Genomic DNA, 18,268 nt, shown 5'->3' with positions numbered 1-18,268 from the left:
ATACGGTGCTCTGCACCGTTCACTGTGCCCCCTAGCTGTGCCTTATACGGTGCTCTGCACCGTTCATTGTGCCCCCTAGCTGTGCCTTATACGGTGCTCTGCACCGTTCATTGTGCCCCCTAGCTGTGCCATATACGGTGCTCTGCACCGTTCACTGTGCCCCCTAGCTGTGCCTTATACGGTGCTCTGCACCGTTCATTGTGCCCCCTAGCTGTGCCTTATACGGTGCTCTGCACCGTTCATTGTGCCCCCTAGCTGTGCCTTATACGGTGCTCTGCACCGTTCATTGTGCCCCCTAGCTGTGCCTTATACGGTGCTCTGCACCGTTCATTGTGCCCCATAGATGCTCCACATTAATCTGTGCTGCCGCTGCTACTGCTGCAATAAAAAAAAAAATACACATACTCACCTCCCTTGCTTGCAGCTCCCAGCGTCTCGTTCCGGCGCCTCCATCTTCCCGGCGTCTCTGCTCTGACTGATCAGGCAGAGGGCGCCGCGCACACTATATGCGTCATCGCGCCCTCTGCCTGATCAGTCAGAGAGCGCAGACGCCGGGAAGATGGAGGCGCCGGCCGGGAAGATGGATCGGCGCCCGGCGGCTGGCACGAGGACAGGTGAAAATAACATACTCACCTAGTCCTGGCGATCCTCGCGCTGTCCCCTCCTGTCTTCGGCGCTGCAGCTTCTTTCTCTATCAGCGGTCACCGGCACCGCTGATTAGAGAAATGAATAAGCGGCTCCGCCCCTATGGGAGGTGGAGCCGCTTATTCATTTCTGTAATGAGCGGTCCCACGTGACCGCTGAAGAGAGGAAGAAGCTGCAGCGCCGAAGCCCATGGGACGGCAGGGACAGCGCGAGGATCGCTGGGACTAGGTAAGTATGCCTCAGCGCCCTCACCCCCTCACCCGCCGACCCCACCGCTACCGTGACTCGAGTATAAGCCGAGGGGGGCACTTTCAGCCCTAAAATTTGGGCTGAAAATCTCGGCTTATACTCGAGTATATACGGTAGTTGGAGTGGTCTATATGACAGAAATATCCAAAAGTGGTTTACACGCATTTCTTCTGGTGGGCAAGGAGCCATAGCACTTTTCCATAGCCTTTGTACTACTAGTAACGTGGAATCCCCCTATATTTCCATTGACAGATGACGGACCTGAGTGGGGACTTTTTTTATGCATTGAGTTGAAGGTTTTGTTGGGAACATTTTACATACATTTGGGCTCACATTTATCATGCGCTCTACGCTGATCGCTTGCATTGGGATTCCCATCTAAATCTCCTAGTGACGTAATTCAGATGAAACCTATGAGGGATCCATTCACTATAATGAGGAAGCAGAGTTACTCTGGACTCCATCTGGTCTCTGTTCCGTGGTGTCATTTTTTCGGTATGCACCAAAACTATGGCCAACAGCACTTTTACGCACACCTAAAGGCGGACACCGCAGGATCTGACAATGTCCACAGTGCCTCCATCTGCCTCATTATGGGTAATCTCCTGCTGGGGGTTACATCTAAAACACATGTTTCAGAGATTTCCCAGTGTAAGCGCTAAGCGTAGAGTACAGCGCAGGATAAATTTGAGCGGAGCCTTACTGTGATCTTTGGGAGGCAGATTGAACAAATCAATAGCAGGTGAAGAATTGGTTTTATTTATTTTTTACGCTGTTCCTCATGCAGTAAAAGTGATTAAACAACTTTATTCTTTGGGTAAGTGTGATTACAGCGATACCAGATTTATATTGTTTTTTTCTGTTGACTGCAGTCACACACTGAAAGATGCTTTTTATTGTAAAAGCAAGTTTTTGCATCCCCATATTTAGATAGCTATACATTTTCCATATTTTGGCCAACAGAAAGAGTCATGTGAGGGCTTGTTTTTTGCATGATGAGTTGCTGTTTTTTATTGATATCCTTTTTGGGCAAATTGCATTTTTAATTGCTATCTATTCTGATTTTTGAGAGGCAGAATGAACAAAAAACAGCAATTCAGGATTTTTTTTATTTTTTATGCCTTTCAAAATTTGGTAAAATTGGTAAGGCAGTTTTAATATCTGGGTCAGTACGATTACAGTGCTACCACATTTATTTTTTTATGTTTTGGCACTATGTTTTGGCACTTTTACACAAAATATTTTATGGAAAAAAAATCATTATTTTTGCATTGCTTTACTCTGAAAGCTGTAGTTTTTTTATTTTTCTGCTGACAGAGCTCTATGGTGGCTTGTCTTTTGCGGGACAAGATGACAAATATGCCATTTTTATTTACATTTGTCTTTGTCAATACGTTTTATTCCACTTTTTGTTCAGCGCTATGATTATAAAGTAGAGTTATTTGCCTCGTTTTTTATTTTTTTCATGGTGTTCCCTGAATAGGTTAACTAGTTGGACAGTTTTATATGTTGGCTCTTTACGGATGCGGCAATATCAAATATGTGTACTTTTTTAAAATTATTTTTACACAAATAAATGTATTTATTGGATTCATATTTTTTCTTTTTTTTGTTCTGTATTTTGTGACTTTTTAAAACATATTTTTACAGTTTTTAATAATTTTGTTATTATTTTTATATCAACTTTACCTGCCTTCATTGCTGATCTAATATTCTTCAATGCTTTTGCATTGTAGAGCATTATAACAGGGCATCACACGAAGGAGGCATGTGAGCTCCTGCTCTGAGCAGAAGTAAACAAGCCACTGTCTCTTGGTGACCCCGGGGCCATCTTTCAGCCCATGGTCAATATGGAGACTAGGGTTGAGCGAAACAGGTCGGCCATTTTCAGAAGTCGCCGACTTTTGGCAAAGTCGGGTTTCATGAAACCCGACCCGACCCCTGTGTGGTGTCGGCCTTGAGGTCGGCGATCTTCTGAATCTGGTATCGGAATTCCGATACCGAGTTCCGATATGTTTGCAATATCGGAAATCAGTATCGGAATCCATATTTAAGTGTAAAATAAAGAATTAAAATAAAAAATATCGCTATACACACCCTCTGACGCGCCCTGGTACTAACCGGCAGCCTTCCTTCCTTCGAATCAGCGCTTTCAGGACCTTGCGGTGACGTCGCTTCTTGTGATTGGTCGCGCGACCGCCCATGTGACCGCTCGCGCGACCAATCACAAGCCGCGACATCACTGCAAGGTCCTGCAAGCGCTGATTCTTAGGAAGGAAGGCTGCCGGAAAGAAGCAGGGTGCGTCCGAGGGTGAGTATATACCTAACAGGAATATTCTCAAACTCGGACGCGCCCTGCTTCTTTCCGGCAGCCTTCCTTCCTAAGAATCAGCGCTTGCAGGACCTTGCGGTGATGTCGCGGCTTGTGATTGGTCGCGCGAGCAGTCACATGGGCGGTCGCGCGACCAATCACAAGCCGCGACGTCACCGCAAGGTCCTGCAAGCGCTGATTCGAAGGAAGGAAGGTTCCCGGTTAGTACCAGGTCGCGTCCGAGGGTGAGTATAGCGATATTTTTTACTTTAATTCTTTATTTTACACTTAAATATTTATTGCAGGGCCTGAAGGAGAGTTTCCTCTCCTTCAGACCCTGGGAACCATTGGAAACCCAATGCACTGCATTGGGTTTCGAGTTTCGGCCGACCCCGACCCCGACTTTTTTATTGGATCGGCCAATTTCACTCGACCCGACTTCTGAAAAAGTCGGGTTTCGTGAAACCCGACCCGATCCTATAAAAGTAAAAGTCGCTCAACCCTAATGGAGACCATTGGCACAATGCGTTGTGCAGATGTATGCAGAGAGGTAGCTCCCTCCCTCTGCTATGCTTATCGATGTAGCTATTACTGTTGACAGTGGCATCAGTGGAATAAAAAGCCTGTGATCAGAGCTAGCACCGATCATGGGTGATGCTGCAGGGAGTCAGCTCTCATATAGAGCCGACACCCGCACTCAATTGTGTTGAGGTTCAGCATGAGCCTGCGTGATCTTAGGAAGCATATGTACAGCAGTTTACGGGAACACAGCTACAGCGCCTTACATAATACTGCTCATGTCGGAAAGGGGATAACATTCACTTTGTTTTACACATAGAACAAAAATGGAAGAAATACTGATGATAAATGCGCTTATGTAAAAGAGCAGTACAGGGAGGCAGGGAGAGGCATACAGTTTCCAAAACTTGTATACTATACTAGTATAGTCAGGTTTATGCTTGCAGGTAATACACAGAGGATCACATACTGTACTTTTCTACTTTTGAGCAATAACATCAAATTTTGAAAAGCGGTGTGGTTGCTGGCGAACAGCATCTTAAATAAATGTTTACCCAATTAGAATTTATATATCCCCAAATATTGACAACCTAATTTGCTTAGCTCATCAGTTGTACATATAATCCCATTATCCCATCTTTACCACAGATTCTGAACACCTCAAAATTGGAAACTCTACGTTCCAGATGTTTATTGTATTTTCTGTTTGTTCCTACTCTAGGTGTTTTTGATCCAAAATGATGTTGTCGTCTCCACAAATCTTTCTACAGTTCCAGCCACATTTGTAGGATATGCTCAATCACTTGCACCAGAAAATGCTCCACCGCCTTATGTGTTCCAAGAAGTCAAAGCTAGACCAATGTCCTAATTACAGAATATTCCCATGATCCATGCACAGCAAATCAGTTTAAAAAATGTCTAAGAATTAGATAAATGTATCCTATCTGTTAATTTGGAATTGGTAATGAATTAGTATGAATGGAGCTGAATTTGAAGTTTAGACACCTTTTTAAAATTGGTTGCTTGTGACATTAGATAAGTGATAGGACATTACACATTGGTTTCAGCATTGTAACTATTTACAAAGCTTATCAGAAATAAAAATAATTTAGAAAATGGTACGATCAGAAGAATTGCTATATCTATTTATTATAATTACCTGCTACTTCTGCTACAACATTATTACCATTTGTGCTATTGTGATTTTTTTTTCATGCATCTGTTGTACGTTTCTAAGTGATTTTTCCATTTTCTAATAAATTCTTAAAGTTGTATTAACCTGCAGATCTGTGTACATCTATGATTATTGTACTTACTGGGAATGTAAAAGACCCCTTCCAGTTCATGGAGTGGTTTCTATATTGCTATAACAGACAGATAAATGTAAATTCCTTGGAGCTCATGATATTACTATTAGAGATGAGCAGATTGCTTTAAATTTGAATTCACCGATTTAGCAAAATTTTCCCCAAAAATTAGATTCACGGCTAATAAACTTCTGAAAATTGCATAATTAAACTGTATTTGTGTATAACACTGTTAGTTTCCCTAATGGACACATTTTGAGCTCTACAATGCAAACTATCTGGATTGGGGAAAATAAATGGTAGCCAGAGCCACCCAATAGCGTATTTAAAAACATACTGAAGTATGAGATTTTTTTTAGCTACCAAAATTGTATAAAATGTTCTGAAAATTATCTGCTTTGGAAGAAGGGAGCAGATTCATGAATTACTGTTGTTTATAGGCAGGTGTTGCAGATGGAAGAAAGTGTGACATTTTCATATAGCTGGGTTCAACAATTATCCCTGAAAGTGAGTGTGAAGAGGTTTGCACTTTGCTAAATGAACAAACAATAGCTTTTCATAGATTTTTCATAAGCTGTCCAAAAATTATTCCTTTATGAAGATAAAATGGGTGTACTGTATGTACTATTTTGACTGTATACAAGTAATGAATTAAATAGCACAAAAACTTGCTTGAGATTGCTCAGGCTCTACTTCTCAGAATAGATATATACAGCTGTGGCAAAAATTAAGAGACAACCACATCAAAACCCTCTCATGGGCAGCCCAATCTCCAGCCCAATCTCCAGACCTGAACAACATTGAAAACCTCTGGAATGTAATCGGGAGGATGATGGATAGTCACAAGCATCTAACAAAGAAGAAAATTTTTGCCCCAGAAGCAGTGTGAAAAACTGATGGAAAGCGTGCCAAGACACATGAAAGCTGTGATTAAACATCATGGTTATCCCACAAAATATTGATTTCTGAACTCTTCCTGAGTTAAAACATTAGTATTGTTATTTCTAAATGATTATGAACTTGCTTTCTTTGCATTATTTGAGGTCTGAAAGCAGTTTTTGTTTTTTAATATTAACCATTTTCTTTGTTAGAAAACAAATACAAAATGTATTGCTTGGAATTTTCGAGACATGTTGTCAGAAGTTTATAGAATAAAAGAACAATTTACATTTCACTCAAAAATATACCAATAAAATCAGACAAACTGAACATTTCGCAGTGGTCTCTTAATTTGGGGTTGGTTCGGTGGACATCTTGGGGAAAGCTTGGTGAGATCTGGGAGGAGGACGTGTGACATCTCCATCGAACGCCATCCACTGAGTCAAAATTCCCAGGATCCAACATCTGTGACACACCCTATGGGCCCTCCAGCAAGTTAGCTGTGGTACCATGCATTGGTTAGAAACACATCATTCCTTGTTCAAACAGCCATGGTCCAGGCGAGCTCATCTCTGCAATGGCAGAGTGGCCAGAAAATAATACCACTGTGCGGCTGCCAAAGAAAGGGAGTCGCGTAGCCAGTCCAGTAACACAAGCTGTCAAATGTGCACAATTATAATATTTCTACTCTGGGGACATTGATACCACTTTAGGGGTGTGTGACAATAAGTTTTGGAAATGTTTGGACTCATAATTGGGTCTCCTTCATGTGGGTTGCCTGTATTTTGCAGGGCTCTCAGAACACCTGTAACTCATCCACTAGTTACTGGTCAATGTTTAATCTAGAAATGCTGGTCTAAGCCCTGTCCCATGCATTCATGCTGTGTTATTATACTATTTGTACTCTGGGTCAATTAATGCCACTTTTCTTGGTGTCTGCCCCTAATTTGAGCTGTTTGAGCAGCTTTTTGTTCCCCCTGTAGGTCTTGTGTATGCGTTTGGTTTTGCATCCCACTGAATTCAATGGAGTTTGGATTTGTTAGGCGAACTATTCGGCAAACATCAGGACATTCACCAATCTGAACCGAACCTTGGAAATATGAACTCCGCTTGCCACCCCCAAGGGCAAGAGGGAAGAGCTGTGAAAAGTGCCAGAATTGGTGCATCTAACAGATGTGCATTTTCTGAGTGGCTGAGGGCTGCTATCTTTAGGCTGGGGGGCCAACATCCATGGCCCCTTAACAGCCTGAGAATACCAGCCCCCAGCTGTCTGCTTTAGCTTGGCTTGTTGTCAAAAATGAGGTGATCCCACACAGTTTTTTTAATTATTTATTTAAATAATTTTAAAAAAACCCGCATGGGGACTCCTTTATTCTTGATAACCAGCATTGTTAAAGCTGACAGCTGAGGATTGTAGCCCCCAGATGTCAGTTTTGCCTGGCTGGTTATCAAAAATACAGAGGAACTGACGCCATTTTTTAAATTATTTATTTAGAGCTCAGGCGGTGGCTGACTAATTTTCCTATCAGCTCTCGCTGTTATTAGCAGCAGCAGGCATCGACAGATGGGACTAGTAGTTCCATCAGCTGACGCCAGTGACCGAAGGTAAACATTTTCACCTTCAATCACAGCTCCGAGCTCACGCTGTCATTTAGAAACATGGGAACTGCGGCTCTCTGACCAACGGTAATGATCTTACAGCCAATCAGAGGCAGTGTTTGCAACGCTGTCATGCATATTCTGGCTCGGTATTGTTCTGCTACCCAAACCAAAACTTTTTTTTACTGTGCACCAATGCCGCCAGACCTAAACATCCATGGATTCACTCATCTCTACTCTTGGGGGATTGCCTGTTAAGAGAAACAGAGACCGCTATCTGCAGACCAGATTTAATCTCAAAAGAAATGTGCTGTTTAGCAGGTGTAAAAATCAAAGATGTGTCTGACAGGATATCAGGACTCTTCAGACCTACAGATGACTACCCATTCTGTTAATATATGTGGGGAAAGTGACAAGAAAGGACCTGGAAACGATCTGCAGTGACTTTGAAGACTTTGGCAAAAAATTAAAAGAACTGGGAGCGCAAGTAGTTTTCTCATCCATTCTCCGAGTGGGTGGCCATGGAACAAAGAGATAGAACAAGTTTCTACAGATAAACAACTGGCTACATTGATGGTGCCATCAACAAGGGTTTGGATTTCTGGATCACAAAGTAAATTACCTATGTGATGGACTATTTGCTAGAGTTGGGCTGCACCTTACCAAAGACTGGAAAATACATACAGTATTTGGAACTTGCTACACTCATCAGGAGAGCTTTAAACTAGAACATTGTGGGAAGGGAAGCAAAAGACCAAGGAAAGCCATACAGAGAACAAACACTATTGATAGTTCTGCTATTAAAAGTGGAAAGGAAAAACAAAGACAAAAAAATCAGAATAATAAAAATATTGTGGAACGAGAAACCGATCACAAACTAAGATATTTCTATACAAATATACAGAGCATGGGCAACAAACAAGGAAAATTGGAGCTACTAACGCAGGAAAATAAATATGATGTCATAGGTAGAGATGAGCAAACTTGTTCAGAAAAAGTTTACCAATCTCAAATTTGACACAAACCCTGCACATTCGAATTCGTGTTCAGATTCCCGAACATTTTCCTCAAGTTTGGGAAAATTCGGCCAAAGTTCCGTGATTGATTGAGTTTCCACTAATGTTTTTGTTAGGACTTTGGCTAGGATAGTGGTGCTGTATGATGATGAGGAGGACGTGTTTGAGGAGGGGAGGGGCTGGGGAGAGGTCAGAGAAGCGGCGGACTGTTATTCTTGTTTTTTTTTATTTTTTATCAACTTAATGTGTGGAGATTCCGGCAGCCAATCAGGGCGTAGTAACAATCCCCATGTCCTGACAAGGGCAAGGGCTTGTGTCACTGGCAGTTGAAGTCACATGTCCCTCTCCATATGAAAAGCAGACATGTGACTTTGGCACCATTTTGTGAGTGTAACAGCATAGTGAGGCTGGTGCTGCAAGTAGTCAGATAGTTAGCTAGATAAAAATATTTAAGATAGAAAGGATCCTGTGTCAAATTGACCTTCCAGCATATAAACCTGGAGTGCTAATTCTGTGGTGCAACCACAAGTCGCCAATTCAGCATAAAAATCTACAGTGCTGCTGATTCTGTAGTACAGTGACCAGCCGCCACTACAGCATATAATTCCTTTGATATAATTCCTTTGTGCTAATTGTGTGGTCCAGCAACCAGTCCACATTTCAGCATACAAATCCATTGAGCTAATTGTGTGGTCTCGCTACCAGTCCACATTTATGCATCTAATTCCTTTGTGCTAATTTTGTGGTGAGCCACCAGTCCACATTTCAGCATATAAATCTTTTGTGCTAATTCTGTGGTCTAGCCATACTATCTCAACAAATTAGTAAATTTAGTGACAGGTGACCGACAGGTCTGGGCCTAGGATTGAGAAACAGCCGGTTAAAAGAGGGGAAGGGTACATCTAACATGAGTGGGAAAAAAGTGAGGTCATGGTTGAAGGGGGAATAGACATGGTGTTCAAGGTGTACATGGAGTAGGTGGTGATGTTACTGAAAGCTATACTGAACACACACCGGCTTGTCCTATCCAAAAACAACTGACAACTTCTGTTACTGTATATAGAGTAGAAATTTTGGCACTCAAAAAATATCTTGCAGAAGATATAAAGTTAATTGAAAAAGCACTGAGCCTGGGGGAGAGAGAAAAAAAAGATATAAATTGACATTACAGTTGTGCTCAAAAGTTTAAATACACCAGCAGAATTTTTGCTTTCTTGTCCTTTTTGCAAAGAATATGAATGATACATCCAAAACTTTTTCTCTACTCATGGTTAGTGGATGGGTGAAGCCATTGACTGTCAAACTACTGTGTTTTCTCTTTTTAAATCATAATGACAACCCAACACATCCAAATGACCATGATCAAAAGTTCACATATCCCATTTCTTAATACCGTGTACTGCCCCCTCTTACATCAATGACAGCTTGAAGTCTTTTGTGGTAGTTGTGGATGAGGTTCTTTATTTTTTTCAGATGGTAAAGCTGCCTACTGTTCTTGGCAAAGTTCCTGTAAATTCCTGGGCATGAACTGCGTGCTTGAGATCTCCCCAGAGTAGCTCTAGATATTGAGACTGAGATGGCCACTCCAGAACCTTAACTTTGTTCTGCTGTAGCCAATGACAGGTCGACTTGGCCTTATGTTTTGGATCGTTGTCATGTTGGAACGTCCAAGTATGTTCCATGCACAGCTTACGGGCTGATGAGTGCAAATTTGCCTCCAATATTTGCTGATAACGTGCTGCATTCATCTTTCCTTCAACTTTTACCAAGTTTCCTTTGCCTTTGTAGCTCACACATCCCCAAAACATCAGCGATCCACCCCCGTGCTTTACAGTCGGAATCGTATTCCTTTCATTATAGGTCTTGTTGACCTCTCTCCAAATGTAACGTTCAATTTTGGTCTCATCACTCCAAATTACTTTGTTCAAGAAGTTTTGAGGCTTGTCTCTGGGCTGTTTTGCGTATTGTAGGAGAGATATGCAGCGCCCCAGAGATCTGGTCGTTGCAGTAACGTCGCTCTGCCACTAAGGGGAGTGATGGTACGTCTGATGGCACTAAAGGAGTTCTCTGACCAGGTATCACCAGCACACATTACACTTCACACTCCGGCCACTAGGGGGAGTAAAAGGCTTTATTTATTGGGCCACTCCTCACACTGGTAAAACTAGGGGTTGGATAGGAAGTTAGATCAGAAGTTGACTGGGTTGGATTCAGGCAGCATCCCTCTGCCGGGGTGCTGCAGGGAGAAGATTCAGGGGGGTCCCTGTCAGGCGTGGGAACCTGGCAGGTACCTAGCGAACAGAACGTTACGGAACCACGCCTGCACTACCTTGCGGCGGTAAGAAAGAGACACGAAGCGAAGGATATTGTGGAACAGTGAGAAACGAGATCAGCACAAAGGAGATCCAGTAGGAGTCGTGCCCCGAGAATGGCAAAATCCTACTGAGGCGCGTAGCCGGTGGCCAGAACACCGAGGAAGTAACTGACTCTATGCCTTACTTCAAACTCTGCAGGATAGTTAATTATAGGTTGGCTGTCTATCTTAAATTTCCTACGAAGACATAGGGGGCAACGCGTGGAGAGGGGCGTCTCTAGGGTCCCGGAAGAGCTCCGAGCCTTCCCGTCATACGGGTGCGTCCTAGCCATAACATATCTGGGGGACGAGAAACTAGTAACATCTGGAACGAAATAGAAAGAAACAGAAAGAACTAGAAAGAACGAACGAACTAGAACAGAAGTTGTGAGGACTATACCGAATGCTCAGCAGGGTAGCACTACAACACACAGGCGCTATTGGTAGGCAACGATTTCCACCTGCAAGGGGAACTCTGGATGTGCCATCGGAGCGGCCGGTCTCAGACAGCCCTGTTAATCGTGCTCTGGATTGAGGATCCTGAAGTCTTCAGTAAAGAGGTAAAGAGACTGCAACCCTGTGTCCTCGTTATTGCCTGCACCTCACACCATCACCATCCACCTTACTGGGAAGCCCTGGGGACATACAGTACTTCACCTGTGGGAAGTCACACCATCTAGCTGCCATCACATCACCCCAGTGGACCCTAAGCAGCGTCGGTCACTCTGACCGAATACCACAGGTGGCGTCACGAAACCTTGACAGACTCCTATCACCTTTCATTGGGCGCCCCTTAGCAGGGTCACAGACCGGGTCCAGCCACCGTGACATCCCCAGAACTGAGACAGCAGAGGACCGGTACCGAGTAACCCGCGGCCTTGCGTCTGGGGGCGATCCAGATACTTGGTGGCATTTATGCAGTAATGGCTTCTCCCTGCAATTTGACCATGCAGCCCATTTTTCTTCAAGTGCCTCCTTATTGTGCATCCTGAAATAGCCATACCGCTAGTTTTCAGAGAGTCATGTATTTCAGCTCATGCTATTTGTGGGTTTTTCTTTGCATCCCCAACAATTTTCCTGGCAGTTGTGGATAACATTTTTGTTGGTCTATCTGACCATGGTTTTGTTTTTACAGAGCCCCTGATTTTCCATTTGTTAATCACAGTTTGAACACTGCTGACTGGCATTATCAATTCCTTGGATATCTTTTTGTATCCCTTTCTTGTTTTATACAGTTCAACTACCTTTTCCTGAAGATCTGCTGACAATTCTTTTGCTTTTCCCATGACTCACAATCCAGAAACATCAGTGACTGGATGAAAGATGCAAGAGTCTGTCTGGATCCCAGAAACTCACTCAGGTTTTATGCATGATTTTATGTGAAATTATGATCAGGGTCATTTAGATGTTTTGGGTTGTCATTATGATTTAAAAAGAGAAAACACAGTAGTTTGAAAATAAATGGCTTCAGCCAACCACTAACAATGAGTGGAGAAAAAGTTTTGGTGTTATCATTCATATTCTCTAAAAAAAAGGACAAGAAGGGAAAAAAATTCTGCTTGGGTATTTATTCAACATGAGGGTAAGTACCCAATGTGAATACAGGCATTAGAGTATTTTATATGAGAGATATCCACAAGGGTTGACATGCGAAGGGATATAGAAAACATGGAAAAGGCATGACGAAAAAACACATGAGGAAAAGTATCTTGTCTAGCTTTTCCTGTTACAGACTGCTCCACGGCGCTTTATACGTTGTGCTCCTGCACCTTGTGACCCCATTACCAACAAATAACCTAGTATTCACCATTACATTTCCTTCCACACATTTTCACATCTTTTTCCCCCTTCCTTTCCTCTACTTGTGTTTACCATTTACTTTTTTTCTTTTCTTCCTTTTTCTTTTCCCCTTTTTTCTTACCTTTCTTTTCTCTCTTTCCTTCTTTTCCTTTGCCTTTTAGTCTCCATTTTTTTCCTCACTTTCTTTTTCCTCATGTTTCCTGTATGTTGAATATAATTTATTTCTGTCTACCCCAGGCTCAGTGCTAACATATACCGCATGTTTAATAGAAATGTATTATTTTATGTGCAGGCAGAACCTCTGACATTTACTTTATTTAAATTGACCCTATAGATAAGACACCTTTTTTTCTACTTAAAATGGGTGGTCCATTTCTGGACAAGCTCTTACTATTAATCCCAGGTAGGAAAAAAAATGTAAAAAAAAAAAAATAATGCTCAGTCACCTCCCATATGAGAGCTCACCTCCATATTTGTAACTACATCACCTCTTGGAATCAACATCCAGGGTGTCTCATGAGCACTGCAGCCAATCAGAGCGTGCTGATCAGCTGCTGCATTTACATCTCAATTGATTAATATGGGTCTCATTAATAAGGGGTTGTCTATTGAAGATGGTGAATAACACTTTTAATGTCCAAGCTTAACATAAGTAGATAGCCCTTGAAGATGTATATCACACTGATTCATGGAGACATATGTAGATGAGTGTTATGACCTGGTGGTTAGGACAATAATGGACCTGGTGGTTAAGGGCACACGGAATGACCTGATAGTTACTAATAATACAGGACAAGCTCTGGGACGTGGGAACTCTGCTGACCGCAATCCCTAATCCTATCACACACACTAGAAATAGCCGTGGATTGCTCCTAACGCTCCCTATGCAACTCGTCACAGCCTAAGGAACTAGCTAGCCCTAAAGATAGAAAAAAAAGCCTACCTTGCCTCAGAGAAATTCCCCAAAGGAAAAGGCAGCCCCCCACGTATAATGACTGTGAGTTAAGATAAAAATTACAGACACAGAGATGAAATAGATTTAGCAAAGAGTGGCCCGACTTACTGAACAGACAGAGGATAGGAAAGGTAACTTTGCGGTCAGCACAAAAACTACAAAAAGACCACGCAGAGGGTGCAAAAAGACCCTCCGCACCGACTCACGGTGCGGAGGCGCCCCTCTGCATCCCAGAGCTTCCAGCAAGCAAGACAAAAATCAAAATAGCAAGCTGGACAGAAAAATAGCAAACAAGAGAAAAAACATGCAGGAACTTAGCTTCTGCTGGGAAGACAGGTCACAAGAACAATCCAGGAGCGAACTAGACCAAAACTGGAACATTGACAGGTGGCATGGAGCAATGATCTAAGTGGAGTTAAATAGAGCAGCCAGCTAACGAATTAACCTCGTCACCTGTGGAAGGAAACTCAGAAGCCGCAGCCCCACTCACAACCACCAGAGGAAGCCCATGGACAGAACCAGCCGAAGTACCATTCATGACCACAGGAGGGAGCTTGACAACAGAATTCACAACAGTACCCCCCCTTGAGGAGGGGTCACCGAACCCTCACCAGAGCCCCCAGGTCGACCAGGACAAGCCAAATGAAAGGCATGAACCAGATCGGCAGCATGAACATCAGAGGCAAAGACTCAGGAATTATCTTCCTGACCATAACCCTTCCACTTGACCAGGTACTGGAGTTTCCGTCTCGAAATACGAGAATCCAAAATCTTCTCCACCACATACTCCAACTCCCCCTCAACCAACACCGGGGCAGGAGGATCAACGGATGGAACAACAGGCGCCACGTATCTCCGCAACAATGACCTATGGAATACATTATGGATGGCAAAAGAAGCTGGAAGGGTCAAACGAAATGACACAGGATTGAGAACCTCAGAAATTTTATACGGACCAATGAAACGAGGCTTAAACTTAGGAGAGGAAACCTTCATAGGAACATAACGAGACGACAACCAAACCAAATCCCCAACACGAAGTCGGGGACCCACACAGCGCCGGCGGTTAGCGAAACGTTGAGCCTTCTCCTGGGACAATGTCAAATTGTCCACCACATGAGTCCAAATCTGCTGCAACCTATCCACCACAGTATCTACACCAGGACAGTCCGAAGACTCAACCTGCCCTGAAGAGAAACGAGGATGGAAACCAGAATTGCAGAAAAACGGCGAAACCAAAGTAGCCGAGCTGGCCCGATTATTAAGGGCGAACTCAGCCAAAGGCAAAAAGGACACCCAATCATCATGATCAGCAGAAACAAAGCATCTCAGATATGTTTCCAAAGTCTGATTAGTTCGTTCGGTTTGGCCATTTGTCTGAGGATGGAAAGCCGAGGAAAAAGACAAATCAATGCCCATCCTAGCACAAAAGGATCGCCAAAACCTCAAAACAAACTGGGAACCTCTGTCCGAAACGATGTTCTCCGGAATGCCATGTAAACGAACCACATGCTGGAAAAATAATGGCACCAAATCAGAGGAGGAAGGCAATTTAGACAAGGGTACCAAATGGACCATCTTAGAGAAGCAATCACAAACCACCCAAATGACCGACATCTTTTGGGAGACGGGGAGATCCGAAATAAAATCCATAGAAATATGCGTCCAGGGCCTCTTCGGGACCGGCAAGGGCAAAAGCAACCCACTGGCACGAGAACAGCAGGGCTTAGCCCGAGCACAAGTCCCACAGGACTGCACAAAAGAACGCACATCCCGTGACAAAGATGGCCACCAAAAGGATCTAGCCACCAAATCTCTGGTACCAAAGATTCCAGGATGACCAGCCAACACCGAACAATGAACCTCAGAGATAACTCTACTAGTCCATTTATCAGGGACAAACAGTTTCTCCGCTGGGCAACGGTCAGGTCTATCAGCCTGAAACTTTTGCAGCACCCGCCGCAAATCAGGGGAGATGGCAGACAAAATTACCCCCTCTCTGAGAATACCCGCCGGCTCAGGAACACCCGGAGAGTTGGGCACAAAACTCCTTGACAGGGCATCAGCCTTCACATTCTTAGAGCCCGGAAGGTACGAAACCACAAAATCAAAACGGGAAAAAAAATAGCGACCAACGAGCCTGTCTAGGATTCAACCGTTTGGCTGACTCGAGATAAGTCAAATTCTTGTGATCCGTCAAGACCACCACGCGATGCTTGGCTCCTTCAAGCCAATGACGCCACTCCTCGAATGCCCACTTCATGGCCAACAACTCTCGATTGTCAACATCATAATTGCGCTCAGCAGGCGAAAACTTTCTAGAAAAGAAGGCACATGGTTTCATCACCGAGCCATCAGAACTTCTTTGCGACAAAACAGCCCCTGCTCCAATCTCAGAAGCATCAACCTCGACCTGAAACGGGAGCGAAACATCTGGCTGGCACAACACAGGGGCAGAAGAAAAACGACGCTTCAACTCCTGAAAAGCTTCCACAGCCGCAGAAGACCAATTGACTACATCAGCACCCTTCTTGGTCAAAACAGTCAACGGTTTAGCAACACTAGAAAAATTACTGATGAAGCGACGATAAAAATTAGCAAAGCCCAGGAACTTTTGCAGACTCTTCACAGATGTCGGCTGAGTCCAATCATAAATGGCCTGGACTTTAACAGGGTCCATCTCGATAGTAGAAGGGGAATAAATGAAACCCAAAAATGAAACCTTCTGAACTCCAAAGAGACACTTTGACCCCTTCACAAACAAAAAATTCGCACGAAGGACCTGGAACACCATTCTGACCTGCTTCACGTTAGACTCCCAATCATCCGAGAAGACCAAAATATCATCCAAATATACAATCAGGAATTTATCCAGGTACTCTCGGAAGATGTCATGCATAAAGGACTGAAATACTGATGGAGCATTGGAAAGCCCGAATGGCATAACCAGGTACTCAAAATGGCCCTCGGGCGTATTAAATGCTGTTTTCCATTCATCGCCCTGTTTAATACGCACAAGATTATACGCACCACGAAGATCTATCTTGGTGAACCAACTAGCCCCCTTAATCCGAGCAAATAAATCAGACAGCAGTGGCAAAGGGTACTGAAATTTGACTGTGATCTTATTAAGAAGGCGGTAATCAACACAAGGTCTCAAAGAACCATCCTACTTGGCCACAAAAAAGAACCCTGCTCCCAATGGTGACGACGACGGGCGAATATGACCCTTCTCCAAGGATTCCTTTATATAACTCCGCATAGCGGCGTGTTCTGGCACAGATAAATTGAACAGTCGGCCTTTAGGAAACTTACTACCAGGAATCAAATTAATAGCACAATCGCAATCCCTATGAGGAGGTAGGGCACTGGATTTGGGCTCACCAAATACATCCCGGTAATCCGACAAAAACTCCGGGACTTCAGAAGGGGTGGATGACGAAATAGACAAAAATGGAACATCACCATGTACCCCCTGACAACCCCAGCTGGACACAGACATAGATTTCCAATCCAATACTGGATTATGGACCTGCAGCCATGGCAACCCCAAAACGACCACATCATGCAGATTATGCAACACCAAAAAGCGAAAATCCTCCTGATGTGCAGGAGCCATGCACATGGTCAATTGGGTCCAGTACTGAGGCTTATTCTTGGCCAAAGGAAAAGGATCAATTCCTCTCAATGGAATAGGATACTGCAAGGGCTCCAAGAAAAAACCACAGCGCCTAGCAAACTCCAAGTCCATCAAATTCAGGGCAGCGCCTGAATCCACAAATGCCATAACAGAATAGGATGACAAAGAGCAAATCAGAGTAACGGACAAAAGAAATTTCGACTGTACCGTACCAATGGTGGCAGACCTAGCAAAACGCTTAGTGCGCTTAGGACAATCGGAGATAGCATGAGTGGAATCACCACAGTAAAAACACAGCCCATTCCGACGTCTGTGTTCTTGCCGTTCAGCTCTGGTCAAAGTCCTATCACATTGCATAGGCTCAGGTCTATGCTCAGATAATACCGCCAAATGGTGCACAGCTTTATGCTCACGCAAGCGTCGATCGATCTGAATGGCCAAAGACATAGACTCATTCAGACCAGCAGGCATGGGAAATCCCACCATGACATCCTTAAGGGCTTCAGAGAGACCCTTTCTGAAAATTGCTGCCAGGGCACATTCATTCCACTGAGTGAGTACAGACCACTTCTTAAACTTCTGACAATATATCTCTACCTCATCCTGACCCTGACACAGAGCCAGCAAGATTTTCTCTGCCTGATCCACTGAATTTGGTTCATCATAAAGCAATCCAAGAGCCAGAAAAAACGCATCAACATCACGCAATGCCGGATCTCCTGGCGCAAGGGAAAATGCCCAGTCTTGAGGGTCGCCACGTAACAAAGAAATAATGATTTTCACTTGTTGAACAGGGTCACCTGAGGAGCGAGGTTTCAAAGCAAGAAACAATTTACAATTATTTTTGAAATTCAGAAACTTAGATCTATCCCCAAAAAACAAATCAGGAATAGGAATCCTAGGCTCTGACATCGGATTCTGAACCACAAAATCTTGAATGTTTTGTACCCTTGCAGTGAGATTATCCATACAAGAGGACAGACCTTGAATGTCCA

The 18,268-nt window shown here is 43.7% G+C and overlaps 1 protein-coding gene across 7 annotated transcripts in view; it reads left to right on the top strand.

The window, feature by feature from the left end:
* Positions 1-6,240, top strand: part of LOC138665396 (membrane-spanning 4-domains subfamily A member 4A-like) — a 269,436-nt gene extending 263,196 nt beyond the window's left edge. For all 7 annotated transcript variants that reach the window (XM_069752830.1, XM_069752835.1, XM_069752829.1 and 4 more), the window contains one exon: positions 4,446-6,240. In XM_069752830.1, the coding sequence (XP_069608931.1) occupies positions 4,446-4,592 (147 nt within the window). In that variant the 3' untranslated portion in view covers positions 4,593-6,240. The remainder of the gene's footprint in view (positions 1-4,445) is intronic.
* The last annotated feature ends 12,028 nt before the right edge of the window (positions 6,241-18,268 follow it).

The sequence above is a fragment of the Ranitomeya imitator genome, chromosome 2 (assembly GCF_032444005.1).
Source record: "Ranitomeya imitator isolate aRanImi1 chromosome 2, aRanImi1.pri, whole genome shotgun sequence".
NCBI classification, from domain to species: domain Eukaryota; kingdom Metazoa; phylum Chordata; class Amphibia; order Anura; family Dendrobatidae; genus Ranitomeya; species Ranitomeya imitator.
Note: the sequence above shows the minus strand (reverse complement) of the source record. Positions and strands in the feature narration are given on the sequence as shown.